At 34.1% G+C, this 22,684-nt stretch overlaps 1 protein-coding gene across 1 annotated transcript in view; it reads left to right on the top strand.

Annotated features, from left to right (window-relative positions):
* The window catches only part of LOC148943048 (FERM domain-containing protein 4A-like), a 168,184-nt gene that overhangs the window by 118,057 nt on the left and 27,443 nt on the right, over positions 1-22,684 (top strand). Inside the window, exons 9-11 of the mRNA XM_089101957.1 lie at positions 6,986-7,087; positions 16,644-16,785; positions 19,199-19,337. Coding sequence (XP_088958083.1) covers positions 6,986-7,087; positions 16,644-16,785; positions 19,199-19,337 — 383 coding nt within the window. The remainder of the gene's footprint in view (positions 1-6,985; positions 7,088-16,643; positions 16,786-19,198; positions 19,338-22,684) is intronic.

The following is a 22,684-nucleotide window of genomic DNA, read 5'->3' on the forward strand; positions in this document are numbered from 1 at the left end:
TATTTGAGGGTGGTTGCCCCCTCCTTTACGCCTCACTCTTTGGGCTAAAGTTTTTTTTGTACTTTTAAAAAACCTTCTTATTGTTCTAATTAAACCAACCTTGTGTTTCAGTAGTCGTTCTTAAAGAATTGGGACAATTCAAACTTCAGCGTAAAGACCGAGGTGTTGAAAAGGGGACATTCTCCTTCATATACTTTGATGTTTGATATACATTTGATGTTTGTTTTAAGCTTTAATGTTGTGGGAGGGAGCCTAGTTTCCTTCCAATCTTTTTGGTCACTTAAAAAGGGCGCTAGAACTTTTTGTTTCCATTCGAAAGAACTCTCTATCGATATTCTAGGACCACTGGTTCGATACGATCACCCCTAGGAAAAAAATACAAACAAACCAAAAAGCAAATAAACACGTATCCGCGATCTTTCTTCTGGCAAAAAACACAACATTCCACATTTTTGCAGATAGGAGCTTGAAACCTGTACAGTAGAGTTCTCTGATACGCTAGTAGTAACCACATATGGAATTTGCGTACAGGTATAGCAATTTCCATGTTATTTGCGTACAGGTATAGCAATTTCCATGTTATTCTACTACTTTAAGTTCCTTCATATGCTATTCTGGGCCTTTACGTGGCGCCCCCGTACCGGACCGGTTTCTGGTAGGTATAGTATTCTACCGGTCCTATTCTACAGGGCATTACACCTTTTCAAAGAGATTAACGCAATACCGGTCCTATAGGTAGTACTTCTACGACGTTGATTAAGGACAAGTTTTTCTGACACAATTTACCAGATTATAGGCATGCAAATAGCATGTAATTTCAAAAGGTGTTTAATCACTTTTCTTGAATGAAGTATCTGTACTGTACATTCAAGAGGTGAAATCAATAAAGAGCTTGGAATAGAGTTTTATGGATGGTATGGAAAAATGGCACATGTTAAATATTCGGGTAAACATACGACTATAAATAAGGCTATTGTGTCTTTCTGAACTTTCTGTGCGAGGCAGGGCTAACTATTTAGTTTAAATAATTCTAGGAGTAATTGAGTTTTGTGGCTGGTGTGGAAAAATGGTACTTGTTAAATATTCGGGTAAACATACGACTAAGAAACGCTTCACTATAAATAAGGCTATCGTGTTTTTCCGAACTTTCTAGGGCGGGGGTAAGTAAATAGTATAAATAATTCTAGTAGGAATTGATTTTTATTGATGTTATTTAAAAATGGTACGTGTTAAATATTCGTGTAAACATAAGGCTAAGAAATGCTTCACTATAAATAAGGCTATCATGTTTTTCAGAACTTTCTAGGGCGGGGGTAACTATTTAGTTTAATTACTTCTAGGAGGAATTGAGTTTTATGGATGGTATTGAAAAATGGTACTTGTTAAATATTCGGGTAAACATACGACTAAGAAACGCTTCACTATAAATAAGACAATCGTGTTTTTCCGAACTTTCTAGGGCGGGGGTAACTATTTAGTTTAAATAATTCTAGGAGAAATTGAGTTTTATGGATGGTATAGAAAATGGTACTTGTTAAATATTCGGGTAAACATACGACTAAGAAACGCTTCACTATAAATAAGGCAATCGTGTTTTTCCGAACTTTCTAGGGCGGGGGTAACTATTTAGTTTAAATAATTCTAGGAGGAATTGAGTTTTATTGATGGTATAGAAAAATAGTACTTGTTAAATATTCGGGTAAACATATGACTAAGAAACGCTTCACTATAAATAAGGCAATCGTGTTTTTCCGAACTTTCTAGGGCGGGGGTAACTATTTAGTTTAAATAATTCTAGGAGGAATTGAGTTTTATGGATGGTGTATGGAAAAATGGTACTTGTTAAATATTCGGGTAAACATACGACTATCGTGTTTTTCCGAACTTTATAGGGCGGGGGTAAGTATTTAGTTTAAATAATTCTAGGAGGAATTGATTTTTTGTGGTTGGTATGGAAAAATGGTACTTTTTAAATACTCGGGTAAACATACGACTAAGAAACGCTTCACTATAAATAAGGCTATCGTGTTTTTCCGAACTTTCTAGGGCGGGGGGTAACTATTAAGTTTAAATAATTCTAGGAGGAATTGATTTTTGTGGCTGGTTTGGAAAAATAGTACTTGTTAAGTATTCGGGTAAACCTACGACTAAGAAACGCTTCACTATAAATAAGGCTATCTTGTTTTACCGAACTTTCTAGGGCGGTGGTAACTATTTAGTTTGAATTATTCTAGGAGGAATTGAGTTTTATTGATCGTATGGAAAAATGGTACTTGTTAAATATTCGGTTAAACATACGACTAAGAAACGCTTCACTATAAATAAGGCAATTGTGTTTTTCAGAACTTTCTAGGGCGGGGGTAACTATTTAGTTTAAATAATTCTAGGAGGAAGTGAGTTTTATGGATGGTTGAGAAAAATGATACTTGTTAAATATTCGGTTAAACATACTACTAAGCAACTCTTCACTATAAATAAGGCAATCGTGTTTTTCCGAATTTTCTAGGGCGGGGTTAACTATTTAGTTTAAAGAATTCTAAGAGGTCTTCAGTTGTATGGTGGGTCATGAAAAATGGTACTTGTTAAATATTCGGGTAAACATACGACTAAGAAACGCTTCACTATAAATATGGCTATCGTGTTTTTCCGAACTTTATAGGGCGGGGGTAAGTATTTAGTTTAAATAATTCTAGGAGGAATTGAGTTTTTGTGGGTGGTACGGAAAAATGGTACTTGTTAAATATTCGGGTAAAAATTCGACTAAAACTAAGGCTATCGCGTCTTTCTGAACTTTCTGTTGGAGGCGGGGGTAAGTATTTAGTTTAAATAATTCTAGGAGGAATTGATTTTTGTGGATGGTGTTGAGTTCACTAACCAATGATAACAGTCAATTTCTTCGAGATCCATAGATAATAATAAAAAAGCACATTCAAATATAACACCACAAGATGATTTTTTTAATCCGATAAATTCGGTGTCATACAGTCCTATCATCTTGGAGGCTATTAATGTACTTGTTAAGTAGAGAAATACTTCATCAAACTTTTAAACCTTCTCTCAAGGTTTAATGGAGTTATGGCTAGTGAGAGATGAGTCCTAAAACCATCTGAATTCATTGTGGGGAGGAGTCATATAACCTCCAGTGGGAATTTCTTAAGAAAAACACATACATTAGAAAAAATACTAAATGTTCCATTATTACCTAAGTAGGCACGTCAAGAAAAACACAATAGCCTTATTTATAGTGAAGCGTTTCTTAGTCGTATTTTTACCCGAATATTTAACAAGTACCATTTTTCCACACCATCCACAAAACTCAATTCCTCCTAGAATTATTTAAACTAAATACTTACCCCCGCACTAGAAGGTTCGGAAAAACACGATAGCCTTATTTATAGTGAAGCGTTTCTTAGTCGTATGTTTACCCGAATATTTAACAAGTACAATTTTTCCATACCACCCAAAAAAACTCAATTCCTCCTAGAATTATTTAAACTAAATACTTACCCCCGCCCTATAAAGTTCGGAAAAACACGATAGCCATATTTATAGTGAAGCGTTTCTTAGTCGTATGTTTACCCGAATATTTAACAAGTACCATTTTTCTATACCATCCATAAAACTCAATTCCTCCTAGAATTATTTAAACTGAATAGTTACCTCCGCCCTAGAAAGTTCGGAAAAACACGATTGCCTTATTTATAGTGAAGCGTTTCTTAGTCGTATGTTTACCCGAATATTTAACAAGTACCATTTTTCCATACCATCCATAAAACTCAATTCCTCCTAGAATTATTTAAACTAAATAGTTACCCCCCGCCCTAGAAAGTTCGGAAAAACACGATAGCCTTATTTATAGTGAAGCGTTTCTTAGTCGTATGTTTACCCGAATATTTAAAAAGTATCATTTTTCTATACCATCCATAAAACTCAATTCCTCCTAGAAATATTTAAACTAAATAGTTACCCCCGCCCTAGAAAGTTCGGAAAAACACGAGAGCCTTATTTATAGTGAAGCGTTTATTAGTCGTATTTTTACACGAATATTTAAAAAGTACCATTTTTCCACACCAGCCAAAAAAATCAATTACTCCTAGAATTATTTAAACTAAATTCTTAACCCCCGCCCTAGAAATTTCGGAAAAACACGATAGCTTTATTTATAGTGAAGCGTTTCTTAGTCGTATATTTACCCGAATATTTAACAAGTACCATTTTTTCATACCATCCATAAAACTCAATTCCTCCTAGAATTATTAAAACTAAATAGTTACCCCCGCCCTAGAAAGTTCGGAAAAACACAATAGCCTTATTTATAGTCGAATGTTTACCCGAATATTTAACACGTACCATTTTTCCGTACCACCCACAAAAATCAATTCCTCCTAGAATTACTAAAACTAAATACTTACCCCCGCTCTATAAAGTTTGGAAAAACACGATAGTCTTATTTATAGTGAAGCATTACTTAGTCGTATGTTTACCCGAATATTTGAAACGTACCATTTTTCCATAGCGTCCACAAAACTCAATTCCTCCTAGAATTATTTAAACTAAATATTTACCCCCACCCTAGAAAGTTCGGAAAAAACACGATAGCCTTATTTATAGTGAAGCGTTTCTTAGTCGTATGTTTACCCGAATATTTAACAAGTACCATTTTTCTATACCATCCATAAAACTCAATTCCTCCTAGAATTATTTAAACTAAATAGTTACCCCCGCCCTAGAAAGTTCGGAAAAACACGATTGCCTTATTTATAGTTAAGCGTTTCTTAGTCATATGTTTACCCGAATATTTAACAAGTACCATTTTTCTATACCATCCATAAAACTCAATTCCTGCTAGAATTATTTAAACTAAATAGTTAGCCCCGCCCTAGAAAGTTCAGAAAAACACAATAGCCTTATTTATAGTGAAGCGTTTCTTAGTCATATATTTACCCGAATATTTAACAAGTACCATTTTTCCACACCAGCCACAAAAATCAATTCCTCCTAGAATTATTTAAACTAAATACTTACCCCCGCCCTAGAAGGTCAGAAGAACACAATAGCCTTATTTATAGTGAAGCGTTTCTTAGTCGTATGTTTACCCAAATATTCAACACGTACCATTTTTCAACACCATCCACAAAACTCAATTCCTCCTAGAATTATTTAAACTAAATACTTACCCCCGCCTCCTACAGAAAGTTCAGAAAGACGCAATAGCCTTATTTATAGTCGAATGTTTACCCGAATATTTAACCCGTACCATTTTTCCGTATCACCCACAAAAATCAATTCCTCCTAGAATTATTTAAACTAAATACTTACCCCCGCCCTAGAGAGTTCGGAAAAACACAATAGCCTTATTTATAGTGAAGCGTTTCTTAGTCGTATGTTTACCCGAATATTTAACAAGTAGCAATAGTCCATAACATCTGAAAAACTCACGTCATCCTATAATTATTTAAACTAAATAGTTACCCCCACCTAGAAAGATTGGTAAAATACGATAGCTTGTTTATAGTGAAGCGTTTCTTCTTCGTATGTTTACCAGAATATTTAATAGGTTCTGTTTTTCCCAGACCAGCCACACAACTCAATTACTCCTAGAATTATTTAAAATAAATAGTTACCCCTGCCTCGCACAGAAAGTTCAGAAAGACACAATAGCCTTATTTATAGTCGTATGTTTACCCGAATATTTAACATATGCCATTTTTCCATATCATCCATAAAACTCAATTCCAAGCTCTTTATTGATTTCACCTCTTGAATATACAGTACAGATACTTCATTCAAGAAACGTGATTAAACACGTTTTGAAACTATAAGCTATTTGCATGCCTATAATCCAGTAAATTGTGTCAGAAAAACTTGTCCTTAATCAACGTCGTAGAAGTATTACCTATATGACCGGTATTGCGTAAATCTCTTTGAAAAGGAGTAATGCCCTGTAGAATAGGACTGCTAGAATACCTACCAGAAACCTGTTTGGTACAGGGGCGCCGCGTAAAGGCCCAGAAGAGCATTGGAAGGAACGTAAAGTAGTAGAATAACATGGAAATTGCTATACCTGCACGCAAATAACATGGAAATTGCTATACCTGTACGCAAATTCCATATGTGGTTACTACTTACGCTGAGTCTGATGGTGGGATTTTCATTAAGATTCTTTGAATTTAGGGGGTGTTTCTCCTTTGTTGGAAAATCAGGCAAAATTTTCTCAGGCGCGTAGCCTTTGATGGGTAATACTAAACTTAATGAAACGTATATATTCGGAATCAGCATAATAAGCAAATTCTTTTGATATATCTATTGGTATCAAATTTCCGTTTTTAGAGTTTCGGTTACAATTGAGCCGAGTCGCTCCTTACTTACAGTTCTTTTACCATGAACTGTTTGGTTCGTTACCTTGAACTGTTTGATTGTAAAAGTAGTATATTTTCGGCTTTCCTTTTTTAGTGATACGATGGCTATTTAAGTAGATGAATTCGAATACAAAGGAGAAAAAACAGAGACTCAAAACGAAATCCTTTACAAATAGGTATAATTTTTCCCTGCTCCTTAAGGTGATTTTGACAATATTAGGATTTAGGGGCTTTTTATCTTGCACCTAATTGTTATTTAAGTCATGTTATTTTCCCCGCCCTTCCTTGTTTCTTTTAGTAAGGAGCCGGGTCGCTCCTTACCTACTGTTCGTTACCACGAACTGTTTGATTCGTTACCTTGAACTGTTTAATTGTAAAAGTAGCATATTTTCGGCTTTCATTTTTTAGTGCTACGATGGCTATTTAAGTAGATGAATTCGAATACAAAGGAGAAAAAAGCAGAGAATCGAAACGAAATCCTTTACAAATAGGTATAATTTTTCCCTGCTCCTTAAGGTGATTTTGACAATATTATGATTTGGGGCCTTTTGATCCTGCACTTGAATGCTATTTATGTCATGTTATTGTTCAGTCAAGCACGTTTGCATGTTTTTTTCTGTCCATAGGATAGTACAGTCGTCTGACAATGCCAGTTTACACTCAAATGAAGGAAAGGGTGAGCTGGACAAATCTGTAGATAGTTGTGGAGCTCCAGCAGATAACGAAAAGTGAGTATTTCACTTGCAAAATGGTTGCAAGTTGTTATTCAGATTTTATTCTTTTATTGCATAACTCAAGGACGAGAATCTGTAATAAGAATTTATCTTCTAGTTTAAAGAATTTATGAAAAAATATAAATGACACATTTTATTTATACATAATTATTATTTATATATAAACTATTATTATTTAATTATTATTATATTGTTATATTTATTATATTATATTATTCTATTATATATTATTTATTATATATAATAAATATGTTTATATATTTATAATATATTATATACTGAATATATATATATATATATATATATATATATATATATATATATATATATATATATATATATATATATATATATATATATATATATATATATATATATATATATATATATATATATATATATATATATATATATATATATATATATATATATATATATATATATAGATATATATATACATTATATTATTTAATTGTTTATAAATAATTTTTATTTAGGCTAATTGTAATTTTTAATTATGAATAATTAAAGAAAAATTTGCGGTGTTGCATCTTCTTCTGGATATTGATATTTTTGAGTTTGTATGTTATTATCTTATTCTCTCCTCCACAAAGGAAGTTGACGCTAAGGTATTACTAACGCTGAATACGAGTGTTGCCAGGGAAGTCCCTGTGGGATCCTTTTTTACTCTTTGTTTCAAAACAGTTTACATCATTTTTATGCAACATCCTGTACTGGAGACACAATTTGGTACTTGTGCATTTTATGGTACCCAGTAAAGAAGTCAAGTTTGGTTAATGCTAATGAAATATAATAAAATAGGATAAATATATAATAGTTTAGAAACAAATTTGGGCTATATATATATATATATATTTGCACATCAGGGGTGTGGGTTGGGGGATAAAGCATAGCATATATTAGATACATACCTAACCTAGGTACCCCCCCCCCCCTAAACCTCAAAACACAACAGTTTAAATATTGTAAATGCAATGAAAACCACGCTCTGTATTCTATTTCTCTATTGCAAATACTCGTTTGACGGGTATCAATTAATAGTTCCTTGTACAATATATAGAGGTGGGTTTCATAAAGGGCACAAGAACCCACAATTTTTCTAGTTCCGTAACATCACTCCAATGTCATGAGCAAACTTGTCTTTTTGACAATCCTAGTATCCATGTCTGTATAGACAGGAGTGATTGGGGTAATCACCAACCCTCTTCCCTTACCCCTGAGACTGGTCAGAAGGAAATATAATTTTGTTGTTTTGAGCAGTCAACAAAAGAAACAACCGGAGGTAGATTTCCCTTCAAAAACTTCCCTCGGCGTATAAGTGTGTTTATAAGAAAAAGAAGAACAGGGGGGAGGAATTCATAAAACTTTTAAAATATAAATGACAGTGAATGGGGAATATAATTGGTTCATTGGGATAAGTGGAAATTTACACGATTTGAGAACTTGAAAAAATCGGGAATTCTGTTTTCTATGAAAAAGATGTCCATCTATAGTTATGCAGTGTTTGGTAGTAGCCTAACAGGCAGCAAATTAAAAAAAAAAGAAACGGGTGAAAAATCAGCTAAGAAAAGCTAAAAATATATGTATATATATACCATATATATATATATATATATATATATATATATATATATATATATATATATATATATATATATATATATATATATATAAATTGAGGGATGGTCCTTGCGTTTGCCCTATGTGTGGAGAGATGGATGAGTCTTTGCATAATTTTGTAGGGGAGTTGCGCTTGAAAATATATGGTAGGGAGGTCGGGGGGAGAGATTGGATTTTGGAAATTTTTAGATGTAGGTGTTACTTAAATATAAATGATATTGGAAAGTTTGTCCGGGTAGATTTGCGGTATCGTGATGATTTTCTTAAATAATCAGTTTTAGTGTCTTTTCAGTTAAATCTTTTTTGCTGTATTTTTTTGCCTGTTTTGTGTATGTCATCATGGCCCAATTTGGCTTTTCGTGTGAATAAATCTATCTGTCTGTCTATCTATACCATATAGTAATATATGGTATAGTAAGATAGATAAGATATGGTATATATATAAGCTAAAAATATACTAAAAATACCAAACAGCTTAAGAAGGCGTAGCTTTGCTTTGAAGATATAGTTATCTTTAGGAATCGACAAGTTGATATGTTTGAAAATGGACGAAAACCATGGTCAAATTTATGAATAACAGTTCAATAGGGACAAATTCTTTTATAAGACAGTGATAACAACAATAAAATCTCTGGATATTTCGGTCACATACACAGTGGGCGTCTTCAGCAGATAAGCAGGTTATCAGTTTGCCTGCAATGGTAGTTATTTTGTGCAGCGCTTTTCTATCTGAAAATGAAACACATATGGCTCTGGGATTAAAAAAAAAAAACTCATTTGAAGCACTCTGAAATTAAAAAAATGAAACTTTGCAATGGGAGCAAAAGAGTATGGATCACTATGAATTTCGAAAAAAAATGCCGATAAACCTAAAATTCTAGACGGGGCTATTTTTTTTTTTTTTTACACCAGTGCCAAGGCCGTATCATGGATGGTAGGGAGTTTGACCCCCCCCCCCCCCCGAAATGTTTTTCTGACTTATAGAAATGTAACAAAAATGAATTTAAACAAATTTGTTATGTATTTTTTAGATTTTTTTGTGTATCCCCCCCCCCCAAAAAAAAAATTCTTTCGTAAACACCCCCGAAAAGAATCCTGAATACGGCCCTGACTATGGCCAATTTCTACTCTTGTAAGTGGCCCATATTCTTTTTTGGAAACTTTTGACGGTTCTTCAAAATGGATTTTGGTGTTCGAATGAATTCCTCAACGCTTAATAACCGGACATTATCCTATCAAAAATGCATATATTTGATGTAAAAGTGCTTGAATTTATGAAAGCTAGAGAATATCTGTATTTGTTTATTTCGATTTTAAAGTTTCTGGGGATGATGATTGTTCGCATCGTTCTCTATGGTGATGGTGAACTCACGTCAGAACAAAATATAGCTGTTGCATGAAGGCACAGTAAAAATAATAAACAGTAGCGACAAAAGCTATACTCTCCATTAAAAATATGTGACACGGATCTAAGACCACTCAAGAAGGAAACCATATATCACTCTGAAGGGAATACGCCCAAGAACCGTTACAGGAAATATAACGATTTTAGTAAAATACGTCATGCAGTCTCATGCTTACAATGTGAAGTGTTCTTAAGGAAAGCGGAAAATTGTTTTAATTATTTTGATGAAAAGCCTAATGAAGACGAGACTTTATTATTTTTTTTCTTTTCTCAAATGATTTTCGGACGACTCTGGGTGGGAATATTAGTAGAATGGCCCCTATTGATCCCGGGCGACACCCCTGCTGCCATCTACAATTTAGTCTAACTCCGTACGAACACCAAATATGGGCATGGAATCCCCAGGGAGAATGATTGCATAGTCGAAGTGGGTCAATGACCTCTTTTTCCAAGGTCGATTGATTTGTTGTTGTTGATGTTTTGGTCAAGTGCATGCTCGGGGCGAATGTTAAGATCCAGGAATAGGAAACAGGATCACGAGTTCCCTTCTCAGCCAATCAGAGGCTCGCTTACATATTAGCGGCGGAGGATAGCAGAGAATATGAAGAAAGGATTTTTGCTATAGTTTTATTAGTCTGTGTATAGAATTCAAAGGAGTGAGAATAGTTTTGACTTTACTCATTTGGATATATATTTGTGATGGCGAGTGGAATGTTTACCCTATTAGAAGTTGATAGTGGAGTTGATGGTAATAATAAAGGATCACCAAACATCGCGTTGGAAATCACGAAAGGATCACGGCTTTGCCTGGAATGGGATGCAGTATATGCAAGATGTGACATCCTTGAGCAAATTTAAAATGGAGGATAAATTATGTTTCGCTGCAAAAGTTGATATAGCACATGTGAATAGACTTCAATGTGCTTTAAGTGCATTAGTGAAACGTATCGAAGACAATAAACACTATCGCTAATTGTACATGCTTAGTATTATTGTTGTTGTTGTTGTAATTATTCAATAAAATTGTTTCGAAATCGAAAATGTTTTTTTGCTTTATAGAAACAGTTCTAGAATCAAGTTTACTATTTAGCCTAGGGGTACCAATCGAAATCTGAAGGTAGAGTCTGGGTACATTTAGAATGGTGGCAATTAGACTAACATTTTTGGAAATAAAATATTGAAAGGAACATCAAACTAAAACACCAAACTCCTAACCAAAACTAAACTAAACTAGAACTCTAACAAAAACTCTAAGCTAAAACTCTAAGATAAAACTCTAAAATCTTAAATATTACTAAACTAAAATAGAACGCTTAATAAAACTCTAATATAATACTCTAAGCTAAAAAACAATAAACTCTTAACTATAGATAAACTAAAACTCTAACTAAAGCTCAAAGCTAAGACTCAAAGCTAAAACTCCAAACTCTTAACTATAGATAAACTAAACTAGAACTCTAACTAAACTCTAAGCTAAGACTCTTAGGTAAAAATCTAAACTCTTAACTAAAACTAAACTAAACTAGAACTTAAACAAAAACTCTAATCTAAGACTCTAAGCTAAAAACTCTAAGATATTAAATAAAACTAAACTACACTATAACTATAACAAAAACTATAATCTAAAACTCTAAACTCTTTACTAAAACTAAAGTAAACTTCAACTCTAACTAACACAAACTCTTAAAACTTAAATAAAAATAAACTAAAATAGAACTCCAACAAAAAGTCAAAGCTATGACAAGGTAAACCACGACAAAAGGGTTTAGAAGGAACAATAAGAAAAGATGTTACTCTGAAATGCCTTTTTGAAAGGTATTGCTTGGTGTTGAGATATCCAAAAAGCTGTGAAGTAATGTTCTTGGTGATAGGTAAGGATGCTTCAACTTGTAAAATGGGTCTAAGAGGGACTTTAAGAAAAGGAACATGCTCTGAAATGTCTTTTGAAAAGTATTGCTTGGTGTTGAGGTATCCGAAAAGTTTTAATGTAAAGTTGTGGGTGAAAAGGATGGATACTTCAAGTTGGAAAATGGGTTTAGAAGGGACATTAAGAAAAGAAGTTGCTCTGGAATGTCTTTTGAATAGTATTTCTTGGTGTTGAGGCATCCAAAAAAGCTGTAAAGAAATGTGGTGAGCGAAAAGGATGGATGCTTCAACATATAAAATTGATTTAAGATGTACTTTAAGACAAAATCTTCTTTTGAAATGCTTTTGAAAAGTATTTCTTGGTTTTGGGGTATCCAAAAAGCTGCAAAGTAAAGTTACGGGTGAAAAAGATGAGTACTTCAAGTTGGAAAATGGGTTTAGAAGGGACATTAAGAAAAGATGTTGCTCTGAAATGTCTTTTGATAGGTATTTCTTGGTGTTGTGGTATCCAAAAAGCTGTAAAGCAAAGTTGTGGGTGAAATGTATGGATTCTTCAACTTGTAAAATTGGTTTAGGTGTGATATTCAGAAATGAAATTGCTCTGAAATACCTTTTGAAATTTATTTCTTGATGTTGCGGTATCCAAAAGTTTGTAAAGTATAGTTGTGGGTGTATAGGATGGGTAGTTAAAGTTCTAGAATGGGTTTAGAACGGACATTAAGAAAAGAAGTTGCTCTGAAATGCCTTTTGAAAGGTATTTCTTGGTGTTGAGTTATCCAAAAAGCTGTAAAGTAAAGTTGTGAGTGAAAAGGATGGATGCTTCAACTTGTAAAATTGTTTTAGGAGGGACATTAAGAAAGGAACTTGCTCTGAAATGCCTTTTGGAAAGTATTACTTGGTGTTGAGGTATCCAAAAAGCTGTAAAGTAAACAAAGTTCGTTACTCTAAGGCTGATGAAAACCATAAAAACAGGTTGCTTGTAATGAAAGCATGGGATAAAGTCTCAGAAGAAGTTGGAGTTGAAGGTAAGATTAATAGGCTAATTTAGATGGTTTGGTCTAATTAAAAAAAAATATTGACTGGTTTATTAGTTTTGTACAGTATAGCCTAGGTTCTGCACAAAAAGGCCTTTATTGGACATAGCAGCTAAATATATAGACTTGCATGGGAAAGGTTAGTCTGGCAGTCACACTTTTGAGTAGGCTAGTCAATTTGTTTCTGAGCAAAAAAAAAAGAAGTCACAAAGAAAAAATTTAAAATACCATTTGATTTCTTGCTTACAGCTATTTTTAAATGTCATGATTACTGATATTTTTAATGTGTTCCTACTCCTTAGCCTAACATGGCAAGATATAGGTTTTGCCCTAGGATATTAAAAAAAAGTTGAATAAATTACTAATTTAGATGGTTTGGCCTAATTAAAAAAAAAATATAGACTAGTTTATTAGTTTTGTACAGTATAGCCTAAGTTCTGCACAAAAAGGCCTTTATTGGACATAGCAGCTAAATATACAGACTTGCATGGGACAGGTTAGTCTGGCAGTCACACTTTTGAGTAGGCTAGTCAATTTGTTTTTGAGCAAAAAAAAGAAGTCACAAAGAAAAAACGTAAAATACCATTTGATTTCGTGCTTACAGCTATTTTTAAATTTCATGATTACTGATATTTTTAATGTGTTCCCACTCCTTAGCCTAACTTGGCAAGATATAGGCTTTGCCCTAGGCTATTAAAAAAAAGTTGAATAAATTGCTAATTTAGATGGTTTGGCCTAATTAAAAAAAATATATATAGACTAGTTTATTAGTTTTGTACAGTATAGCCTAGGTTCTGCACAAAAAGGCCTTTATTGGACATAGCAGCTAAATATATAGACTTGCATGGGAAAGGTTAGTCAGGCAGTCACACCTTTGAGTAGGCTAGTCAATTTGTTTCTGAGCAAAAAAAGAAGTCACAAAGAAAAATTGTAAAATACCATTTGTGAATAAATTGCTAATTTAGATGGTTTGGCCGAATTAAAAAAAAAATGTAGACTAGTTTATTAGTTTTGTACAGTATAGCCGAAGCTCTGCACAAAAAGGTCTTTATTGGACATAGCAGCTAAATATATAGACTTACATGGGACAGGTTACTCTGGCAGTCACACTTTTGAGTAGGCTAGTCAATTTGTTTCTCAGCAAAAAAAGAAGTCACAAAGAAAAAATGTAAAATACCATTTGATTTCTTGCCTACAGCTATTTTTAAATGTCATGATTACTGATATTTTTAATGTGTTCCCACTCCTTAGCCTAACATGGCAAGATATAGGTTTTGCCCTAGGCTATTAAAAAAAAGTTGAATAAATTGCTAATTTAGAGGGTTTGGCCTAATTAAAAAAAAAAAATATAGACTAGTTTGTTAGTTTTGTACAGTATAGCCTGGGTTCTGCACAAAAAGGCCTTTATTGGACATAGCAGCTAAATATATAGACTTGCATGTGAAAGGTTAGTCTGGCAGTCACACCTTTGAGTTGGCTAGTCAATTTGTTTCTGAGCTAGAAAAGAACTCACAAAGAAAAAATGTAAAATAACCTAACCTAACCTAACTGATATTTTTAATGTGTTCCTACTCCTTAGCCTAACATGGCAAGATATAGGTTTTGCCCTAGGCTATTAAAAAAAAGTTGAATAAATTGCTAATTTAGATGGTTTGGCCTAATTAAAAAAAAAATATAGACTAGTTTATTAGTTTTGTACAGTATAGCCTAGGTTTTGCTCAAAAAGGCCTTTATTGGACATAGCAGCTAAATATATAGACTTGCATGGGAAAGGTTAGTCTGGCAGTCACACCTTTGAGTAGGCTAGTCAATTTGTTTCTGAGCTAGAAAAGAACTCACAAAGAAAAAATGTAAAATAACCTAACCTAACTGATATTTTTAATGTGTTCCCGCTCCTTAGCCTAACATGGCAAGATATAGGTTTTGCCCTAGGCTATTAAAAAAAGTTGAATAAATATGCTGTGTTTTTTTCAAATTCGCTTTACGGATGTTACATTCTAATTATTAGTAGTAAACCAGCCTTTAAAGATACTAACGAACCCATAGAGTCAGTGATTTTTTTTTCATTTTGTCCAGCATATGACCAGTTAAGAAGAAGGTTGATGGTGGTGTACATTGCAAAGTATATCTGGAAAACTTAGGCTGTTTACATTAACTTGTAGGCTAAAAGAATATAATTTGATGTTCCTTTTAATGTTTTATTTCCAAAAATGTTAGTCTAATTGCCACCATTCTAAATGTACCCAGACCCTACCTTCAGATTTCGATTGGTACCCCTAGGCTAAATAGTAGACTTGATTCTAGAACTGTTGCTATAAAGCAAAAAAACATTTTCGATTTCGAAACAATTTTATTGAATAATTACAACAACAACAACAATAATACTAAGCATGTACAATTAGCGATAGAGTTTATTGTCTTCGATATGTTTCACTAATGTACTTAAAGCACATAAAAGTCTATTCACATGTGTTATATCAACTTTTGCAGCAAAACATAATTGATCTTCCGTTTTAGGTTTGCTCAAGGATATCACACATCTTGCATGTATTACATCCCATTCCAGGCAAAGCCGTGATCCTTTCGTGATTTCCACCGCAATGTTTGGTGATCTTGTATTATTACCATCAACTCCACTATCAACTTCTAATAGGGTAAAAATTCCACTCGCCATCACAAATATATATCCAAATGAGTAAAGTCAAAACTGTTCTCATTTCTTTGAATTCTATTCACAGACTAATAGAAACTATAGCAAAAATCCTTTCCTCATATTCTCTGCAATCCTCCACCGCTAATATGTAAGCGACCCTCTGATTGGCTGAGAAGGAAACTCGTGATCCTGTTTCCTATTCCTGCATCTTAACATTCGCCCCGAGCGTGCACTTGGCCAAAAAAACAACAACAAATAAATCGACCTGGGAAAAAGAGGGCATTGACCCACTTCGATTATACAATCATTCTCCCTGGGGATTCCATGCCCATATTTGGTGTTCGTACGGAGTTAGACTAAATTGTAGATGGCAGCAGGAGTGTCGCCTGGGATCAATAGGGGCCATTCTGCTAATATTGAAGCTTGTACCAATTAAAAATTTACAATTCTCGTGGCTTTTTACATTACATTTTATCATCTTAATTTTTCCAGTTCTGTTGCATTAATTTCAGTAATTCAGTATTTTATGGCTTAAACCACTTTGACAAGAGAGCCATGAGATACTATATGAGAGCCATAGACATTGAGCATTTTATGGTTTCCAATGCGTAAATTTTGACAAAGCTTCTATTTACTGCGTGTGGCCCATAAAATTCTGCTGCTGGGAAAGTTAACCAAAGTGATGAGATACTGTTTGAATAATACAATTTTACAATAAAGAGAGATATAAATAGACATAAAAAGATAACAAAGAAACACTGATTTCTATACCCAGAGATTTAATTACCAATGAGAGCCGGAAGGGGGGGGGGCAGACCAAGCGCTAGTAATTCAGCTGAAAGAGCCTTAGATGCGATCAAATGCGATTAACTGCTTATGTAGAAGATTAAATTTACGTTAATATGTAGGATTATCTTAAGATTGATTGCTCACTCTCGATGCTTCTTTTAGGAATACAGGAAGTCGTCGTGGGTTCCAATCTGGGCTGATTAGTGTGTTTGTGTGGTTTTGCGCAAGTCAAACTCTGACGAAGGCATTGTGGCAAATGGCTATATGTCAACATCAATTTTATCTCGACAGAAAACATTCAAAGGTAAACAGCTCCCATTTCATTTGATTTTTTCTGTCTCCTTTTCTTTTCTTCGGTTATCGTACTCGATTTGTTTTACTTTATTGCAATATTTTTTTGTAGTGACTTATTTTTATAATTATTTTCATTCAAAAACCTGCGCTTGAGAACGGGAGAGGGCTTTCGGTCCCCTAAGGATTCCCCTTTAGATCCCTTATCAAATTTATCCTCCCCCTTTTTTCTCTGATGTTGGGTTTCCAGAAATGAATCGTGCGCAAATAGCCTATTATATATTAAACATTTAGATAATTTCGGAGACCACACTGCCTTTCCATGACGATAAAATAAAAGTTCAAAATAGGGATAAAATCTTTTTTAATAGACAGTGTATAGAAATTCACAAAAAATACCAGATATTTGCTACTGATGACGGTCACTGTATATGTGACTGAAATATCTGGTATTTTTGTGAATTTCTATACACTGTCTATTAAAAAGGATTTTATCCCTATTTTGAACTTTTATTTTATATTAAACATTTTAAGCGGCATTAATTTTATGAAAATACTCAAACATTTTGTTAGTTTCTTTTTCGTCTGAAAAATATATCAGTCGAAGTTATTTCTGAAAAGGAAAACTATAGCTCAATTAGAAATATTACGATAAGAACAAAATAAGAAATATTATAAGTGAGCAGTTCAGGTAATTGCAGGGTAGAGCTGGGGGGTACTTGGTGTCAATACATTCAGTTATAGTATCGGTACTTTCAATACCCAGTGGTTTGTATCATGTTTAGCTAAATTGTAGAATCTATTATGAACAGAAGGTATATTAATGTTTTAGAATAAGAAGCATATAGATTTAGAAATGAGGCTGTTTAATAGCAATGTCTTTTCTGCACTTTTCTAAAGCAGCGAGTGTTGGAATTTAAGTCAACAACTACAGAGACGGATTCTTGCCTTTGGTGGATTTGAATATCGACTGGAGGGATCGCGTCACAAACCAGATAGTCCGATCTATCTCAGGCCAGCCATATCATTCGGCAACGAAGGTAGCGATACCTTGGGCACGTGATGCATATGAAGGACGATAGGATCCCAAGACAGATCTCGGAATGCCAACCTCAGGGAAACCACAGGAGAGGTCGACCAAAAAACACCTTGGGTCGCAGATATCAACGGGATCTGTCCAACATTCACACGACGATGCGACCCCAATGGGAAGACGGTTTGGCGGCTGCGCACATGTGGGACGACTGGTGGCTCTTCGTGGATGCCCTGTGTGCCTCTGGTGGCACAGGAGGATCTAAGGTCTAAGGTAATATTTAGGGCACCAGCACTTATAATTTGAAAATGAAATATTTAGTGTCACATAGATCGTCAGTGTCACAAAAACTCGACTGAAATTAAAAAAAAGACCTGTTCATATTTGAATATATGTAATATCTGTTGGTTAGAACCTTTGACTTTATGTTATTTTTACATACTACAACAGGAGTGGGCGAACATAGTGCAAATACATGTATGTCGTATCGTCTATAACATAGGTATCAATACGGGAGTATCATAGGCTATCGAGTGTTGATACTCGATTCTTGTTAACCTGCTCTTTTGTCTGGTAGTTCTGTATCGCAAGTACATAGTATTAGTATTTTAATGGATTTATTACAGTAGTTACTGCCTGACCTTTTTGTTTCTTGAATATCGATTTTTTATCTTAGCATTGCTGTGTATCCCTGATCGGTTTTTCGGATGTCACAAAGTCTTAGTCAGGTGACATAAAACCAATGGGCTTGTTTCTGAACTAGGAGGATTTTTTATGTGAGCCGATCTATCCAGCTTTAATTGGAACATTGGTAAGATCAGTTATTTGTCGCTTCAAATGACCTTTCTAGAAGTCGAACTATATATTTGAAATCGATAGTGAACCTTAAGAAGAAACTGGAATTGATGAGTATATTTTTGCTTAATGTAAAAATGTAAAAAAAAACCAGAAAAGTACTTGTTTACTGTGTAAAGAGGGACCCATAAAGAGACATAAAAACTAAAATTATGTGGTTTATGCTGATTCCAACTATGTAAAATTTCATTTAGTTCAAAATGACTAGCCATTCAAAGCTATTAGCATGAGAAAATGTGCACAATTTTTAGTAGGTATCTACCTCTCTCCTCTCCCCGGGGAGGGAATTATAATGATTGGAATTTCACTATAAAATTCAATATGTTATAGCAAACCTAAGAGTATTTGTGGATTTGGCTATTAAAGAGTCTGAAATGAAATTTTATGCAATTGTTAAGTAACATAACCAACAAATTCTGATAGAATTCGTATGACAGTAACCGCTTAAGTGTAACAGTTTGGTTTGAAAATTCTTCGCAAAAATCCTCTTTTTCTTTTGTCTGTTGTTTATTTGTTTTTATGATTTTGTTTTTCTTAGGCGCAACAGCTGACAACAAGACCACTTGCAGAAATCGTCGCAGACCTCAGTAAATCCGTGAGCTCTTTGTCAGCTGGTAGTTCTCATTCCAGTTTATCTAGAGGTGATAGTAATAGCAGCTTAAAGTGCAATATTACCGGTAAGGCGTTCCTGTTTTTATGTGGGTTTTTTTTTTGTTTTTTTTTTTTTTTTTTTTTTTTTTTATCTTGAAATGAAATGAACCTGATTACGCAGAAATTTTTACTATTAGAAAATACAGGGTAACTTCGCAACTATTGAAATTCATCATAGCACAGAGCCATCTCTACCCAGATGATAGAGGTTAGCTTAACCTCCTTTCCTATCCTTGATGCATTCAGAGCTCTTTACTCTTATTCTTTCTCATGAAGCTCTTATTTCCCTTAAATTATTTCTCATCACTGTGCCCACCCCATTCTAGGACGTCTTATTTTTGTTTGGCTCAAGCTGGATCTCCAAACATAATTACTTATCAGTAAAATGTGACCTAACTATCTTAATTATTCTTTCAAGATAGTCCTAGAAATTGTGGTTTTAGAAAGAGCAGGATAGCCCAGATAGCCCTAGGATAATTTTTAGGATAGCCCTAGAAAGATCAAACCAGTTTTTTTTTTTTTTTCATTGCTAAAACTATAATAATAATAACTTATTTCTAACCTATTAAAGCAAAAATGCAAAACAGTAGAGTATAGGTAGAAGAAAAAATAATTCCGAAAAAAGCTCAGATTTAAAATATTGAAAATTTGGCAATTGGCTCATGTTAATATCTGACAGCCTTTTGCTTACTACAGCAACTTTTCTAAAAACTTCATTTATTCCCTTGTTTAATATGCTCCTATTACGGTATCAAGGTGGAAGGCAAAACAAAAATTTACAGAAACAAAACTAGTGAATACGAATAGAAGAAAGGTCTTTTTCCTTAAAAAGTGGATAAAACCCGAAAAGATATAAATTTGAATGGTCAAAAAAACTGAAAATAGTTTGCACAGATCTTTACGGCTATATTTCCCTTTCCAACGATCCACCAAATTTCCAAAATTTCCACCAACAATCTTTGAGTAACTAATCGTAATCTTCAGCCTGGAATCACCGAAAAGATAAGATAGAAGGGGCGGAGAGATTTTTACAAAAAAAGGGGGTAGAGAAAGAGGGACCGAAGGGAACAAACTCGTATTTATTAACATTCAGGTAAAGGCCAATTCGTGTAAATCCTTTACTTATGTAACTTATTAATTTTGAAAACCTATTTCTAGATCTATTCATTACTAAATGATGATCGGTATAGGCTAAATATGACACGTTAGCTAAACCTTAAAAATAAGTTAGAGGTATACTCAGAAGTGGTCGAGAAATTACTAATTTAACCAAACTAGGGGACAAAACTCCTCGTAAAACTCCCTTTCGAAAAGAAATGTTTTGGTCACAAACATAATTATTTACTTTAACTTTAAGACATGAAGACGAGTCCTAATATTTCAGTAGAAAAAATAAGGACATTTTAACACTATTAGAAAATAAAGAATATAGATCTGAAAATGGTTAATGAAATTGAAGGCCTTAGAAGTGTCAAATGCACAAAGACGAATATTATAATTATTACGAGAAGCATCGTAAAGAACAGAAAATAGAATACAATGGGCATGGATGAGTCCAACACCAGGTTGAAACCCAGGCTGACCCCCCCCCCCCCAAATAAAAAGAAAATTGGTACCAGAAGTAACATGAGGAAAAAGAAGAATACATTCTAAATAACTTTTAAGAATATAAGATACCGCAATAGGACAGAAAGGCTAACAATCAAGGCTTTTTTTTCTGTAGTCATTTTGTACGGAAAACAAAATGACTATACAAAAACTATATGACTATTCAATGACTATACAAATATCTTACAAAGCCTCTACCTTTCGGGACGCCCACGCTTCAGAGCCCTTCTTGATTTCTGTATTAACCACTAGACTACCGTGGCTTCTTGTATCCTAATCATAGTTTGAAGATTTATTCGATATTCCAAACTTTTTTCAACTGCAAAAAAAAAAAAAAAGTTGTCGGGCTACCCTGCTTTTTACTTTTTAACTGCATCCACTCTCCTTACTGAATATGCCATAGAGGTAAGTAATGCTATATACTCGGTCGATCTTCTTGTTACTTCATATCAAGGCCGTAGCCAGGGGGGCTAGGGGCTAGGGGAATCTCCCCCCTCGAACGTTTGTCTGACTCGTAAAAAGGTAACAAAAATGGATACAAACAAATTTTTTTTGTGTTTTTGGAGGTTTTTTGTGTAACCCCCCCCCCCCCCCTCTGAAAAAAAACTTGAGTAAACCCTCCCCCCGAAAAAAATTCTGGGTTCTGCCCTGTCTCATATCACCCTATTTTAATATAGGCAACTTATTCTTCTCAACGTTAATGTTCTAACCTATTTTCGCACCCTCAACTCTAAAAATTTATTCATTTTGCTCATATATTATTTAGAATGCTCAATTAGACTACAAGTTTTAAGCCTAGGAGAGTTCTAATTTTCCATTTAATGTCATGTTCTCCCATTGGCTTCTCTTTTTCTTAGGATGAAATTCATCAAAATAATCTTTACAAACGGGATATGATACAGCCCGGGTTAACTCCTAGTTTTTTTTCGAACAAACGATTAAACTCGCTTCCAACCTTAATCGAAGCAATATTATTCTTTAGTTTTGCCACGGCACCATCTTTGGATGGATGTTGCATAGTTTTGAGTTGAATGTAACTTTGGTCATGTGCAGCTCCCTATACTTACTTAATCATGTTAAGACTGTATGATTATATATAAAGGGAGTAAAACGCTAACAATGATTAGAGTTTTTCTCCCCTCCTCCGTCTTACCCCTCTATAAATCTGTGTGTTTAAGAAAAGAGGAATGGTTCTAACCTCTATGATGGCTTCTTTGCGTCTAACAGTGGTCCTTAGCCTCCTTGTGAAAAATCTATCTGAGTGCTGTATATCTCTGAGGTAGCCCCATCCACCCAAAATAAAACCGGACGTTTTGCAAGATTGTTCACTCATTGGGAATCACATGGCCTCGAAAGACTCTTTTTAGCTAATCCTGGTACAGGTTTGAACTCTGTCTTGGTAGAATGGAATTTCAATAGCAGCTCCCCAGTAAATATCACAGGGTTTACCGAGGGACTGACTTCTCTGGTGTACAGAGCATATTTGAGTTTGCTTAGTTGAAATCTTTCGCCCTCTTGACCTATATAGTGGTATGCCTACTGGGAAGTTATATGTAGTTTGGAGCGTTTTCGCTGGCTGCTCTGATGCTCCTTATGTTCAATTGCTTCTCATTTTGTTCCCTCTTTTTCTGAGATTTGCTCTTAAGGAAATAGGGCCTAGGGGTTCGGGGCTTATTTTAGCTCTACCACTCATTAGTGACACTTAAATTTTTTTTTTTTTTTTACTTAATGCACCAAGGTTTCCCATGGTCCCTTGCTTTTCATT

Source organism: Artemia sp. Qi Xiang Cuo, chromosome 16 (genome assembly GCF_049724085.1).
Source record: "Artemia sp. Qi Xiang Cuo chromosome 16, ASM4972408v1, whole genome shotgun sequence".
In the NCBI taxonomy this organism is placed as follows: domain Eukaryota; kingdom Metazoa; phylum Arthropoda; class Branchiopoda; order Anostraca; family Artemiidae; genus Artemia; species Artemia sp. Qi Xiang Cuo.